Raw genomic sequence first — 13,949 nt, forward strand, 5'->3', positions numbered from 1 at the left:
GAATTGTATTTGTGTACTGACATTCTTGTTCGTAGTTTTACTCGCCATTCGCCACATCGGTAATACATGGGCCATATACTTCCATATACTCCATATACTTAAGTAGTTATAGTAACGAGACATTTTAAGACAGAGATCAGTGACATAGTTTTACTATTGTTTGTGGAGTCTTCTTGTAGTGTACTTTACTTCAAATACGTACCTATACAACAAAATTCAACTTTTTTATCTGAGAGTAAAACTTTATTATCTAGTTCAATACATGTATTTACACACCTAATCCATAAATATATAAACGAAGATGATCTATATTGATACTTCAATTTGTACATTGGACTGTGATTGTAACAAGTTTGATTTTATTACAAAAATAATATTTGAAAATAAAAACTAGTGGATGAGGTTAAGTATATGTATCGGTTTAAGTACCAAGAGCCCTAATAAAGAAAGTTTAAACTCTCAGTTACGATCAACCGTATTGTTATTGGTATTATTTTTTTATTATTGCCTTCAAGTAGCATAATGGATGAACATTGTCAAGATTAAAGTATGTTTTTTATATCCCCAATCAAAACAAATCTTGACATTTGGAGTGAGTAGTTCGTAAAGGTTATGATTAATAATGAAAGAAACAAACTTTGCAGGTTCGTGCAGCATGATCAGCTAACCGCTTGATTATAAAGCTAAAATCACTGTTCAATGTGTGCTTTAAAGTAGAAGATGTGTATTCGCAGATATTCTTAAATTTAGTGTTGATATGTTCGTCACCATGGTGGGAAGAGGGTATGGTTATTAGAAGAGAAGTGGTATTGATCATAAACATAAACAAACGACGTAACTGTGCCGAATCCTATATTAACATGTGGACAGTTAAAAAATAATACATACAGTTCCTATTCTAATATTCATGGAAGAGAGTTACATGCTTCGTAAAGGGGCGTCTTATTGTGCTTTAGGAGAATGAGAAAACAATATAAAAGTTGTTTTAGTTTTCAATATCTCAGGATGAGTAAACATAAGTCTACAGGGATTTCGGTCGTCTATATGAATGTGAATTTTGATTACTTTCTTTGCAGAAGTGGGTGTTTATATACAACACTACATATAGCCCAAATAAAACAAGCAGCAGCACATGGTGATCTATTGAGATATGATTTAAATGTGAGTGCTCTCAACTTGAAAGTAATACTACAATGGAATTTAAAATCTTCATTTAAAGTTTTCCAATCATTTAATTAGTGTACTTCAACGAGTAGTCAAATTGCGAATTTGGAATTCCGATTTCGTTGTCAAATATAAGTTGACATATACATTATTTAATTCATTAGGTGCACCTCAATTTTAAATTTCAACCGATAAGACCCAAATTGGTTGACGTACTATTGGTTAAGATTTTATATATTTACGTTAATGTTAAAGCTTTTATATTTTTAACATTCCAAACAATCGTAAAAGACATGGTGGGTGCTGCGATCTCTAGCAGGCTGACTGAACTACTTCAGCACTTCTTACGTTATGCTGTACTGCGTTATCTTCGCAACACACGAACATAATTGCAAATTTTATCACCAAAATGTCTTCAGTATAATTATCCCTATCTTTATCTTATGCTATGTCGTTTTGGTAATTTTGTCAAAAGTCTACCCGTTGAAAATTATATATAATTAATTATTAATTAATATTAATTATTATTAATTATTATTAATTAGTTATAGTGGAATAAGTCTGTTTAACAATATTGCAATTTTGTGTTTTATATTGGTGTTTTAATTTTTCAATTTTACTAATAAAAAATTATTTAGGTTTGAGAATTATGTCAATCGGAAACAATAGTGTAAGAAATAGCTTAAAAAATAAACTTGCTGTTGGCCCGTTCTACGTACGGAAATCAAGTAGTTGATTAAAACTAAATATGATTCAGAACAGCTAGTTTACACGCATTCAAAGTATCACTCTGGTAGTTTTAAACGGGAAAATCATGTTGTAAACAAAATCACGTGACCACCCTACATACTTCTTTCATCAAATTGTTAGGTCAATTCGATATGCATTTTAAATTGTGCTTTTATGATCTGATATATATATTTTATATGTATTATAATCGAGAGTAAAATTTGTACATTTTGGAGACACAACAGTTGTATATTTCATAGCAGTTTTTTAAGCTTGTAAGAGGTTAATAATACAACAATATGCATATTATTGAATGGAGGAGTTGGTAGACTGTTTTCAAATACACTTTCCGTTATTGTTAAAATGCTCTTCCTGATGGTTTGTAGATAACATTTATCTTCATCACTGTTATTCCATGTAAGAGTATTTTGTTTTAATGTGAGTACACATTTTAACTCCAAAATACCTACTACTTATGCTACATAACATTTATAACATTATATACAATAATTTGTATAGTAGTTTGTACTGTTTAACCTTTCCTAAAGAAAATATAATACGTACAGTTGTATTATTTTACCATTTTCTGTAACACCTTCACATTTTAAACATTTCTTTTTTTATTGTTATGGCAATACTTTTAAAACCAATTAACTACCAATAGGAAAACTATTTCATTTAGGTACTGTATTAAAATTCAAAATCTGTAACATAACTGTTAGTCATCCAAGTTAACGAGGTAATAACAGAACAATAGTGGCATATATTTCGAATTCATTTAATAGTTAAAACATCAATACAAAAGGCATCAGAACATGCTACCTACCTCTAAATGAGCACATGCTAACTTATATGTACAAATAAATAATATCACAATATGTGAGACAAATTATTTAGCAAATTGCTGAGAGAGTGTTTAAAAGGCATGTTTTGAGGTGGTTTAATACACGTATCCTCCGTTAGAGCCAATGGCAGTACCTGGGGTCCCGTATTGACTTGAGGGAGCACCAGATCCGAACTGACTGGGACTTCCGTAGGTGTTCGTAGGAGAGCTTCCTCCAAACCCACCCCCGGGAGCACCATACTCGCTGGAAGGGGATCCAAATCCACCACCAGGAGCCCCATAGGAGCTTGACGGAGATCCAAATCCACTTCCACCAGGGGCACCATAAGAGCTAGAAGGAGATCCAAATCCACTTCCACCTGGGGCACCATAAGAGCTAGAAGGAGATCCAAATCCACTTCCACTAGGGGCACCATAAGAGCTAGAAGGAGATCCGAATCCACTTCCACCTGGGGCACCGTAAGAGCTTGAAGGAGATCCAAATCCACTTCCACCCGGAGCACCGTAAGAGCTTGAAGGAGATCCAAATCCATTTCCACTGGGAGTACCATAAGAGCTAGAAGTAGATCCGAATCCACTTCCACCTGGGGCACCATAAGAGCTTGAAGGAGATCCAAAACCACTTCCACCTGGGGCACCGTAAGAGCTTGAAGGAGATCCAAATCCACTTCCACCTGGGGCACCGTAAGAGCTAGAAGGAGATCCGAATCCACTTCCACCCGGAGCACCGTAAGAGCTTGAAGGAGATCCAAATCCACTTCCACCTGGGGCACCATAAGAGCTTGATGGCCCACCGCTTCCGTATCCATTTCCGTTTCCAAATCCATTTCCACCACCGAATCCATTTCCTTTCTTCTTAGAATTTCCTAGACGGAAACTCACTTTAGCTGCAGACGGAGCGTATTTGTTGGAATCACTTCCACCGAAGCCGTTTCCGCTACCTCCATAGCCACCATTGCCTCCTCCAAAACCACCGTTGCCACCAAACCCAGGTGCTCCGTAGGAGCTGGATGGTGATCCAGATCCGGAGCCACCAGGGGCTCCGTACTGACTTGAGGGAGATCCAAAGCCACCTCCAGGGGCTCCGTAGCTGCTAGAGGGAGATCCAAATCCACCACCGGGGGCTCCGTAGCTGCTAGAGGGAGATCCAAAGCCACCGCCGGGGGCTCCGTAGCTGCTAGAGGGAGATCCAAATCCACCTCCGCCCGATCCAAAGCCTCCTGGAGTTCCATACTGTCCCGGTAGAGACAGGGTGGGGGAGCCTGCTGGTGGACCGCCTGAAGGATAACCTACAGGAGGCTCCGCTAGGACCATCAGCACGGAGGCCGACAGCACCAGGAATAACTGTAAACGAACTGAGATTAGTATTTACAAAACCCAGTCTGTTTCAAGCATCAATTTTGTATCATTAACTTATATTGAAGCTTAGATCTCAAGAACAATTTATAATTCATCTGTTGTTGCAATCTCCTATTATTAATGTGAATACTAATTAATTTCCAAGCAATTATAGTTTCAATGTCATACAAAACTCTATCAATCAACAAAACCTCTTATTTTACAGGTTTCGATAACAAAACATGTCCATATTTTTTACTTGGGTAAGCCTAGTTGTCTTACGATGGTTCTTTTCCAATCACCAAAGCATTAACGGTTTTTTCAATCTCTTACAAAACCCCTAACAGTTACCAATAAATTTTATTTTGCAGGTTTTGGCCAAAAAACCTGAAGTATAAAAAATATCATTCGTATAGACGAATGATCTTTTTTTATACTTCGGCCTTTTTAACAAACCTTTCCCATAATTCATTACTAAACAAGTAGTATTGCATTCCAGCATCTTTCATGAACTTTCATATAATAAACCTTAAACGAAAGAAGCATTGTTTCTTCCTTAATTTGCGTTAAAAATGCTAAGGATTTCAGTGTTCGATAATTTCTAAAATTGTAAAATTAATGTGTCGCCCACAAAGTTCGTTGGCTTGGTCTGGTCTTAAAGTTGAGATTGAATAATTATATCAGATATCAGAGTTTTAAAATGCAAGGTGAAGCTGGGTTTTACGTACTTATTAAACTATTATTTTACTGTCATAGTTGCCTAGGTGACCAAATAGGTTTTTAGACTTTATAATAATTATTATTTATATCCTAAATTAATATTATTTGCCTTCCATTAAATTTACTTTTGATTAATGTCCAATAATACTGGATTTCAATCTATGTCTATACGAGATGTTTATTCATGATGTACGAAAATGTTAACGAGTGTATTAATTTAATATAATAATAAAAAAAGTGAAAATAAACTGAGAAAAGAGTATGACAGAGCAATAGATAGTGTAACAATCAGTGAAATAAACTTGTATAAATTATGTCGCTTCAAATAAAATAAAAACACATGATATACGAGAAAGGAAAGGGGAGTTTCTTTCTATTCAATTATAAAGGACTAAAATGTAATATATTTGAGTTTCAGGGGTTACAATCCTTAATATACATGTTGTGAAGTTAAATGTGATATCACGTTTAACTGAGTCAAGTGTGTACATCTTGTTTACATGCTTTTAAAAATATACTCACCCGTGACATGTTTAGAGTTTTATTTTTTATTTCAAATAACAAATGTTAAATTTATTATACCATAATAATCAAATGAAGTTGTTAATTTACTAGATTATTAACAAAAAATAAGACAAAACTTCATACAAATATAAATATAAGAGTTTTACCAAATAAGTTCCTTATGAATAATTAATTGGCTAGAAGATTCAGAAGAAAAAAAATAGACAAAAAATGTAATACTGTATACAGTAGATTCATAAACATTACCGGTAATAAATGTGTAAAAACATTCCTTCAAACAAAGGATCTTCACGAATTTGTGATCCAAGTCAACAAAAATAACGGTATTATGTATTGTCCACTGTTAAAAATACAACTATATTGTGCTGGCATATTTAAATTTTAATTTATAAATATTCGTGACTAAGTGTGCCTTTAATTAATAAACAAAAACATCTACTAAAAAATGCAAAAGTAGATAGATTATTTTAGGATAATTAAGTTTACATGTGGTAGCTAAACTAGAAACCTATCGATTAGAAAATAAATATTTTATAAAGTAATATAAATCATATAGGTAAAGTATGAACATTTTAATAAATATTACTTTCAGATTTTATATTAAATTTTTTTTTAAAGTTAAAGGTTACTAGAGAGCAAAATATTATATCGCTATTTGTGCATTTGATATTGAACACATACTGTATATTTTTTTATAATTAGTAAGGTTGTTTACTACATTTAATGTTTTGTGTTAATTGAATTAGTGTTTTAATTAAACATATTTTCTATAATATTCTTGCGTATGGTTTTTAAATGTGTTCCTTAAAGCGGTGTTTATACAATTTGACAATTTTGAAAGTTTGGCAATGTTTTGGAATACAACGAATGAGTTATATATTAAAGATATACAAGAGAATCTTAGTTCGACTTGCTGCAAATTTACTTGATTCCCCATAAAATGGTTTATACTTTATTCTAAATAGTTTTGACTATGACATTATTATCAATTAATTTAATTTGTATGACATTAAATTGTCTATACTATTGTAAAATTGAGGTGGTGTCTGTTTGTCTGTGCGGCTGCCACGACTAAAATACTAAACCGATAGAGCGATAATGAAAAGCACCGATAGTCTACATATCTAGGAATGTCATAGGCCTATTCACTTCCCTGAGTTCCTCTCGGGCTACGCCACTAGGATGTCCAAACGTTTTGAGGTGAGGGTTTGAAAAGTTAATAATAATTGATCTCCATGGAAGCATGAGAAAATGCATAACCTTTGTTTACCTTTTTTTTACAATTAAGTTATGATAATTATGTTATTGATACATTTTAATGTTAAGAGTAAAACAATTCACTGTAGGTCATACTTTTTTGTATAAATTTGGTGGCTTTTGTTTATTAATTCGAACTACTTAACAAGTGTTTGCAAGCATTAAGCGCTATAGTACATCTTCCCGTTGCAAAGCACGGGTACAGAAGCTAGTTTTTAATAAACAAAACTCTAGTTTCTATATTTAAGTAAATGTATATTTATAGGCATTATTAAATCCAAACATGTGAGAGACATGAGTGCTGGGTCAGTGCGATGCCTTTTTATATTTTTGTTGCCGACTTAGATCAGCTGTGTCTAGGATAGACAGTTATACTCAATATGCGGTTTTATAACCCAATCTCTGTTGAATTTTCACAGACCAGAACTTTATGCATTCAGTATTTAGTAACGATAAATTATAATTGGTTGTGTAAATATTTTAGCTGAAGGATTATTACATGCTTTGAATAACTACTGTTAGTGTGATTGCAACCGACATGTTGATAATTTTGTTATTTTTTTAAATAAAAACCTCTATAACCAATAAAGTGACATTTTATCCCAAAAAATATCCAAGCATAATTTTTGTATACTTAATGATTTTTTCACTATTAGTTTCTAAAAGCAATAAAATATTTCATTAAAATGTAAACTTTGTGTCAAAACTAATAGTGAATAATAGTGAACGTTAAGTGTTTCAAATACTTGGATATTTAAATGCAGTTTGTTTCAAAAACTATTTTGTAAAGCATTAAGTAGTTGTAAAAAAAAAAAATGTTATTAATAACTGGTAAGAAGTTGTATTTGTTCAATGAACTTGTTACAACATTTATGTAATAGCGAGACAAAGTTTTTTTTTTCACTAATTATATTTGTTGGTGTACAACTAAATATATATTATAATAAAGTGAGAGAGATTTAGTTAACAAGGTTTGTGTTTATTTCGTTGACCCTGTTTGGCCAAAACCTTGTCCTTAGTTGTTACGAGGCCTGAATAACTAAAATGTGTCTTAGTTAGTTTAGTTACAAATGCAGTTGTTAGACATCCCCAGCATTGCTAACGAGTTAGAATAAAAACTGCACTTAGTGGTATGTATATAATGGATATAGTTTTATTCCATACTGAGATATTGAAACAAAGTTTTATTGTGCAGAAAAAGTTAAAGATTAATTTCCATTTATACTAGACTTGCTATAAAATATTAAAGTTAGAAAATAAAGAACTATTTCTCCTTCGGTTGGGAAGATTTCCTATCAGACGTTAGAATTTTACAATAAATCATAATGTAATTAAATTTATAATTATATTATTATTACAATAAAACATTATTATTTATTTAGCTTGATTCTTATTTCTTTTTGTACTATTATTAAATATAACTTAAAGTGACTGCCCTTATTGGCATGTTATGGGTAGTTTCTTTATTTATGAAAAATGTCGTCATTAATGTTGTGTTCTTTTAGAATTTATATCGGGTTGAATTTGGACTTCATTTAGAATTTATACTGTATTATCAAGGTCTTTCTATTAGTGACTATAAACAGCTGTAATAAATGCATTTTCCTTTGTTTTGTTTGGGTTCAAATGTTTAAAGTTTTTGTTCAATATTTCGGTAGCTGATAAGATGATCCATGGATGTTTTATACAGTATAATGAATGCATAGTATGATTTTAAAGTTGATACTAGTCTGGATTTACATGCCTGTATTTGTTCTTAGAAATTATATTTTTAAGTTTTTTTCTTATTTGTATTTATATTACCACTTCTTTTTATCAAGATTATTTATCGGTGCTTATATGATGTTTTCTGACTTTTATAGTTTATAAATTCAAAGACAACGGTTTTTGTTTTTACGCTGTTTTGGCATTAGTCTTTTCTAAAGTTTCTGCTGTATTTAGAGTAGTGTTTTAAGGGATACAGATATTTTCTTGTTTTATAACCTCTAGCGTGTTTTTATTCGCCATATTATTGAGCACGTTGTTTCTTTATTTATTTGAAATGCAATATATCTTATTTTGTCCTTATAATACTACAATGCTATAAAAGGTTATGAATTATGTACAAATTTTTGAAAAATGCCATAACTTTTATCTTGTCACTTATTGGCTGTAATAAGTTATTAAGCGTGTTAAAAACGCAAATTTCAATTTAATAGGCCATGAGCTTGATATAGACTGTTATTTCGGAGGAAGCAATATTTTAAATACTTAATATTTTGAGGAATCTTTGTTTCATTGGAGAAAATATATATTTCATGAATAAAATAAATTGTGTATTATCTATTTAAAAACCAAAAACCTATTTTTTATAGGGGAGTTTCTTTTTTTCAATTTAATCAAAACAAAGAAACAAATAAAAATATTACTTTACGTTTAAATAGACTATAAATGTTTAAATGCAAAAATCTATTTACCCATTTTTTATTTCATTGCCTAATATAAAACCAATCTTTTTATTACAATAATAAATCCATAAAAATCCGTTTTGTTATGGCTAAAACAAATACAAATAAAAGTAACTAACCGACTAAAAACTGATAAAATTTTAGATTAAAAATTGCTTTTTAAGGTTAAACTTCTAACGGTTTCAGTTACTGAAGAAAGCCTATTCAGTTTTGACACAATCAACAATAGTTATTTTTATAATTAAAAAAAGTTTTTAATTTACATTATGTCAAATTATTGTCCAAACAAATAATCCACACCCTAAAATACCCCAAGTAACTCCCAACATGTTATCCCTACACTAGGTGTATTTACCTTAGCCATGTCGTCTGCTGTGGTGTACTATAATGGTGTAGGAGTAGTGGTGGCTGTAGATATATATGTGCCTATGACGTCAGCCCTCTCGCCACCATATCAGTGGCAAGGTCACGCCGCCTTTGTCTTATCAGTCGCCCCGGCGTGGGTGAAAGTGCAGACTGATGGTCCCCCAAAATATCAGACGATTTTGTAACTTTACTTCGTAATGAGTCAAAAGACTCCCCACCGGGACATAATGTCTGACATTAGGTGTTGCTTAATGTTTTGTTAAGGTTAAAGTGAAAATAACTGTGTGGACTGTGCAGTTAGATTTTATTAATTACTAGACGCTGTGACCGTGCTTCGCAATAGGGAGAATGCTGAAGATGATTATGTGTGCCATATCTGCTGAATAAAATAATTACACATTGATAGTAGAGCCAAGACTTTATTTTACTGATTAGTTAAGTAAAAATATGTTTCACTTAATTCAGGTAAATCTTTAAAAATCCCTTGGCTGCCAGAATGTTTAGGTGGCGCTGATGCACGTTTAGAAATACTGCATCATTATAAATTGCATTTACTATAAATTGATTTAATTTAGAACAATACGCTTACTTAAAAGTGTACTTAATGTTAAATTTTAAGTCAAACAAAAAATCTATACACACCGTAGTGTAGCGACTAAACTAACTACTTGTTATTGATGACACATAAAATACAGATGCTTAACACACTATTTCAATTAACTCAAGACTCTTTAAATGCAGCTCATTATAAAACTTTATCATATTTTCCGCTAAACAGCCTCAATCTTCACATAACAGCATTCAATTTGCTTAAAAAAACATCTATATTATAGTGTCATTTTGCGTTTTAAAGCTATGTCCAATCATTTGACAATTGAGCTATGTCCTGATATTCTAAAAATAACCCTTTATAAAATGACGTAGCCTACATTTAATTGCTACCTGCATGACCCGTGGTGGTATTGTCAGTTAATTTTTCAAAAGTAGATTCTTCTAAGATAAATTGTTAAAGACAAATAGGATTCGTCAAATTGCATTTTTCTAATATATTTACTGACATAGTCGATGTACGAATTTGGACAAATAAATTATTTTTTGACATTATACTCCTGCTAGCACCTCCACACCAAAGCGTAGCAAACTGAAGTTTAACGATGATTGTAACAAAATCTTTGACGACCTTTCTCTGCCAAATTGTACTGGCCAGGATTTCATATCCCTTCATAAATACCATATCATCTTTTCTCGTTCACAAGCAACCCAGCCACAAATCGCATTGCCTACTGCTCCATCTTCCAACCAAGTTTAAATTCCACGCTTAGCAACCCTGAAGGTAGGTTCGGCATTAACGCGTGATCAAATCATGGATCTACTGACATTTGCCATTGGGACTCCAATTGATGTTTCTAACTAACAATGTTGATGTTATACTGTATAGCAGAAACCGGAGTTTAGACCCATTAAAACAACGTAAAAACCCCCATTGCGTAAAAACAAGCAGTAAATGGGTAAATGGGTCTGTTTAACACATTTGTACATGTTCCTATGAGAAACGTTTCCATGACCCAACCACTTTCCTGGACTATTGTTAAAAGGGTGTTCCATTAATTGGCGCAATGTCGCCGTACAAACGACCTGTGACCCGCACGTAAGTATTTCACAACAAGACGTACGACCAGAGGAGCACCACGCTCCTTCTCACGGCCATCACTCAGTCTGCATCCTGTTGAAAGAGGAGCAAACAATTCTGTAATTAGGGAACATTTAATCAGAGCTTTTAATCATTCAGTATAAAATATTATACTTTAATATTTTTTAATACTTTTCAATGAAATGGCGACCATACAAAGTAGGTATTTTAAGCCAAGTATGAATAGAGATGATTGTAGGAGTGGGGCGATATTGTAGTCTTGTGAGTGACTAAGGCCCACTTATTCCTTAGACACAGCTGTTAATTAATAGCCCATACAGCTAATGTCAACCAAGGGACCTACAGTTTATAGTGGAATCCGAACCACATTTTTGCCTTTTGCCTTGGTATACACGAATTGGTCAAACTTTCAGGATAGTACTGCGGATAGTCGTAGTACTCACTCGTGCGGACGTTAATCCACACCAGGGAGTATCGCATCCACAGTGCATGCATATAAATATCCACAATTCGTAACCTCCTAGTAGCTGGATTACAGTATGACGCCACCCGTCCCATTTTATTTTATTTTATTGCTTAAGAGATATAGTTTCAATTGTGCTTAGGTGTCCTTGATCATTCTGCTTTTAATAAATGGTCCTGACCAATAGAACAGTTCATCTTAGTCATTAACAAAGCTATACAGATGACCTCACTCCATTCTGCATTCACCTAGCAGCTTAAAAGACAAGCCCAAGTGTGTAACTCTTTTTCATAGAGTTGCCAATTAAATAATGATTGATGGATGTGAGAAAATCTATCAACAGATTCCTGCGTCGTACTGGACCGGTTAAAGTGTGTTGATTTATATTTGGTTGTAGGTGTTTATGAGTATGGTGAATGTGTGTGTTTCAGTTATCAGATTTATTTGGACTGATTGGTCGTTTATTTGTGTGAAATTTGACAAACATTTAACAAAATTATGATTTTAAGACTTCCCAACGCTGCTGATGTTAAGCTATAATTGTTTAAACTCATGAATAGTTTTTTTTCAAACTGGAAGGCCCTGCGTGAATAGATTATGATTACTTCTACAATATCACACGATAACATGGAAATTATAATTACTGTTATCAATTATCAACAACAAATATAACAAAGGAATTACAGGTGAATCCGTTATACTAATAAAAGACCACGATTGTTTCCATGTAGTACTTTGAATATTAACGTTAAGTCTGTACCTGTACCTCTAACTTTAAAGTGAAAGATTACTTATTTGCTTGAGCCACAAACCCACCACAAGTGTGATGCTAAAAACCCTCTTCCTTTTTTCACTCTAGCATTTAAATCATACCAAGCTGGAATTGCTGTTACATAATTTTCTGTTATTTAATTTTCTCATCAAGTGTGATAGTGTAATGTAAACCTAACGAAGGAGGAAATAGAATTTTGACATTATAGCTCTGTTCAGTTGTGAACTCGTTGAGGAGACATTGGCTACAACCAGTCCATTCTAGCTACTTCAGTGTCCAAGGCCAATCAAATGATTTGGAAAGCAATCTGTTAATAAATCTTCAGAACCGTCTGATTCAACATTTACTATCTATGTAATAGTTTGGCCGTGTAATCTTCAACATTGTACATATTTTACAGCCCGTTCACTACATATTTCACGTGAGGAGCTTAAGTCAAGTAAATGTTTCACAAGAGGTCCTTTCACCGAGGAAGACTTGTGCGTTACAAGTGTCATTGTAACATTCAGTCCTCAGCCATATTGACTGCGATTATGAAACAACATAAAAGATATTTGCAACGTAATAACCAAATCCATCCATATTTGTACTGCCCTAACTGAAAATAACTAGTTGTTACTATATATAGTTTAAATTTGTATTGTGTATTTTAATTTTACTTAATCTAATTGGACTATAATGGCAAACCACAGCAGCTATCATGGATTTTTTTGGCGTTTCATAATTAAACTAGCTAAAAAACAGTTGTTTTTGTTAGTAACGAAAGTGCACTTAGCATCTTAATTCAATATAAACACAACCTTTGCTCATTTTTGGGTTAAATACGCCTAGCTGTTTTTACGCCACCATTTACCATTTATGTAAATGGTGTGTTAAACCATTTATGGTTTTTACGCCCTATCTAAAATCGGTGATATCCAAGCACCTACTATAACTTGAAGATGCTCAGCTTTTAGAGGTCCCTAAACAAAATTTGAACTTAGGTGGTATAATCATTTGCAGCAATGCAATTATATTAAATATTGTCCATTTTCCCTTGTAATACCCTGGGGTTGTACATTTTGAAAATTGGAGTTTTGTTCTTGGATTTAGTAGAGTCTAAGTAACTAGGAGCCTAAACTAGGAGTTTAAACTAGGAGCTATGTCATCTATAGTTATACAATTGGTAGCCTAATAATACAACCAGCTTCACCTAATATAATATGTGTGGGTCATCACCTGGACCAAGACCCCACTAGTGGGGTCTTGCCTGGACCATTGACTTTGAATAGTGCAAGTAGAATTATTATTAGAATTATCTTTCCATTGTAAAGTCCGAAGCGGGTTTGGATGCGGTTACGTTTGAGTACATTAATGTTGACTAAATTACTTTCTCTTGTTTTAGTGCAGCAGTATGTTTACTATTTGCCTATATCTAGCTGGTTTACTGTGTGTGCGATCCCCATATCCTACCACATCCCTAGTGGTTGAGGTCTAATCCAGTGAGTCGATGTCTCAGTTGGTTGCGCAACGGGCTGTGAACTCAAAACAGTACGGTCTTGGGTTCGCGTCCCGCTGCCGGTTAAAATATATCAGTTCATTTCATTCTTGTACTCTACCGGCTACACCTGCTTTGCTCACTACGCTCCACGCAAAGGCCTAAGTTGCTTACAGTGAATACAAGTTTAGGAAAT

The 13,949-nt window shown here is 33.2% G+C and overlaps 1 protein-coding gene across 1 annotated transcript in view; it reads right to left on the reverse strand.

Moving 5' to 3' along the window:
• Positions 1 to 2,721: 2,721 nt before the first annotated feature.
• LOC128999526 (collagen alpha-2(I) chain-like) overlaps positions 2,722 to 13,949 on the reverse strand; it is a 62,585-nt gene continuing 51,357 nt past the window's right edge. Inside the window, exon 15 of the mRNA XM_054426093.1 lies at positions 2,722 to 4,081. Within this exon, the coding sequence (XP_054282068.1) occupies positions 2,834 to 4,081 (1,248 nt within the window). The 3' untranslated portion in view covers positions 2,722 to 2,833. The remainder of the gene's footprint in view (positions 4,082 to 13,949) is intronic.

The sequence above is a fragment of the Macrosteles quadrilineatus genome, unplaced genomic scaffold, assembly GCF_028750875.1.
Source record: "Macrosteles quadrilineatus isolate MER2022 unplaced genomic scaffold, UCM_ALF_1.0 Scaffold_8__2_contigs__length_117827958, whole genome shotgun sequence".
NCBI classification, from domain to species: domain Eukaryota; kingdom Metazoa; phylum Arthropoda; class Insecta; order Hemiptera; family Cicadellidae; genus Macrosteles; species Macrosteles quadrilineatus.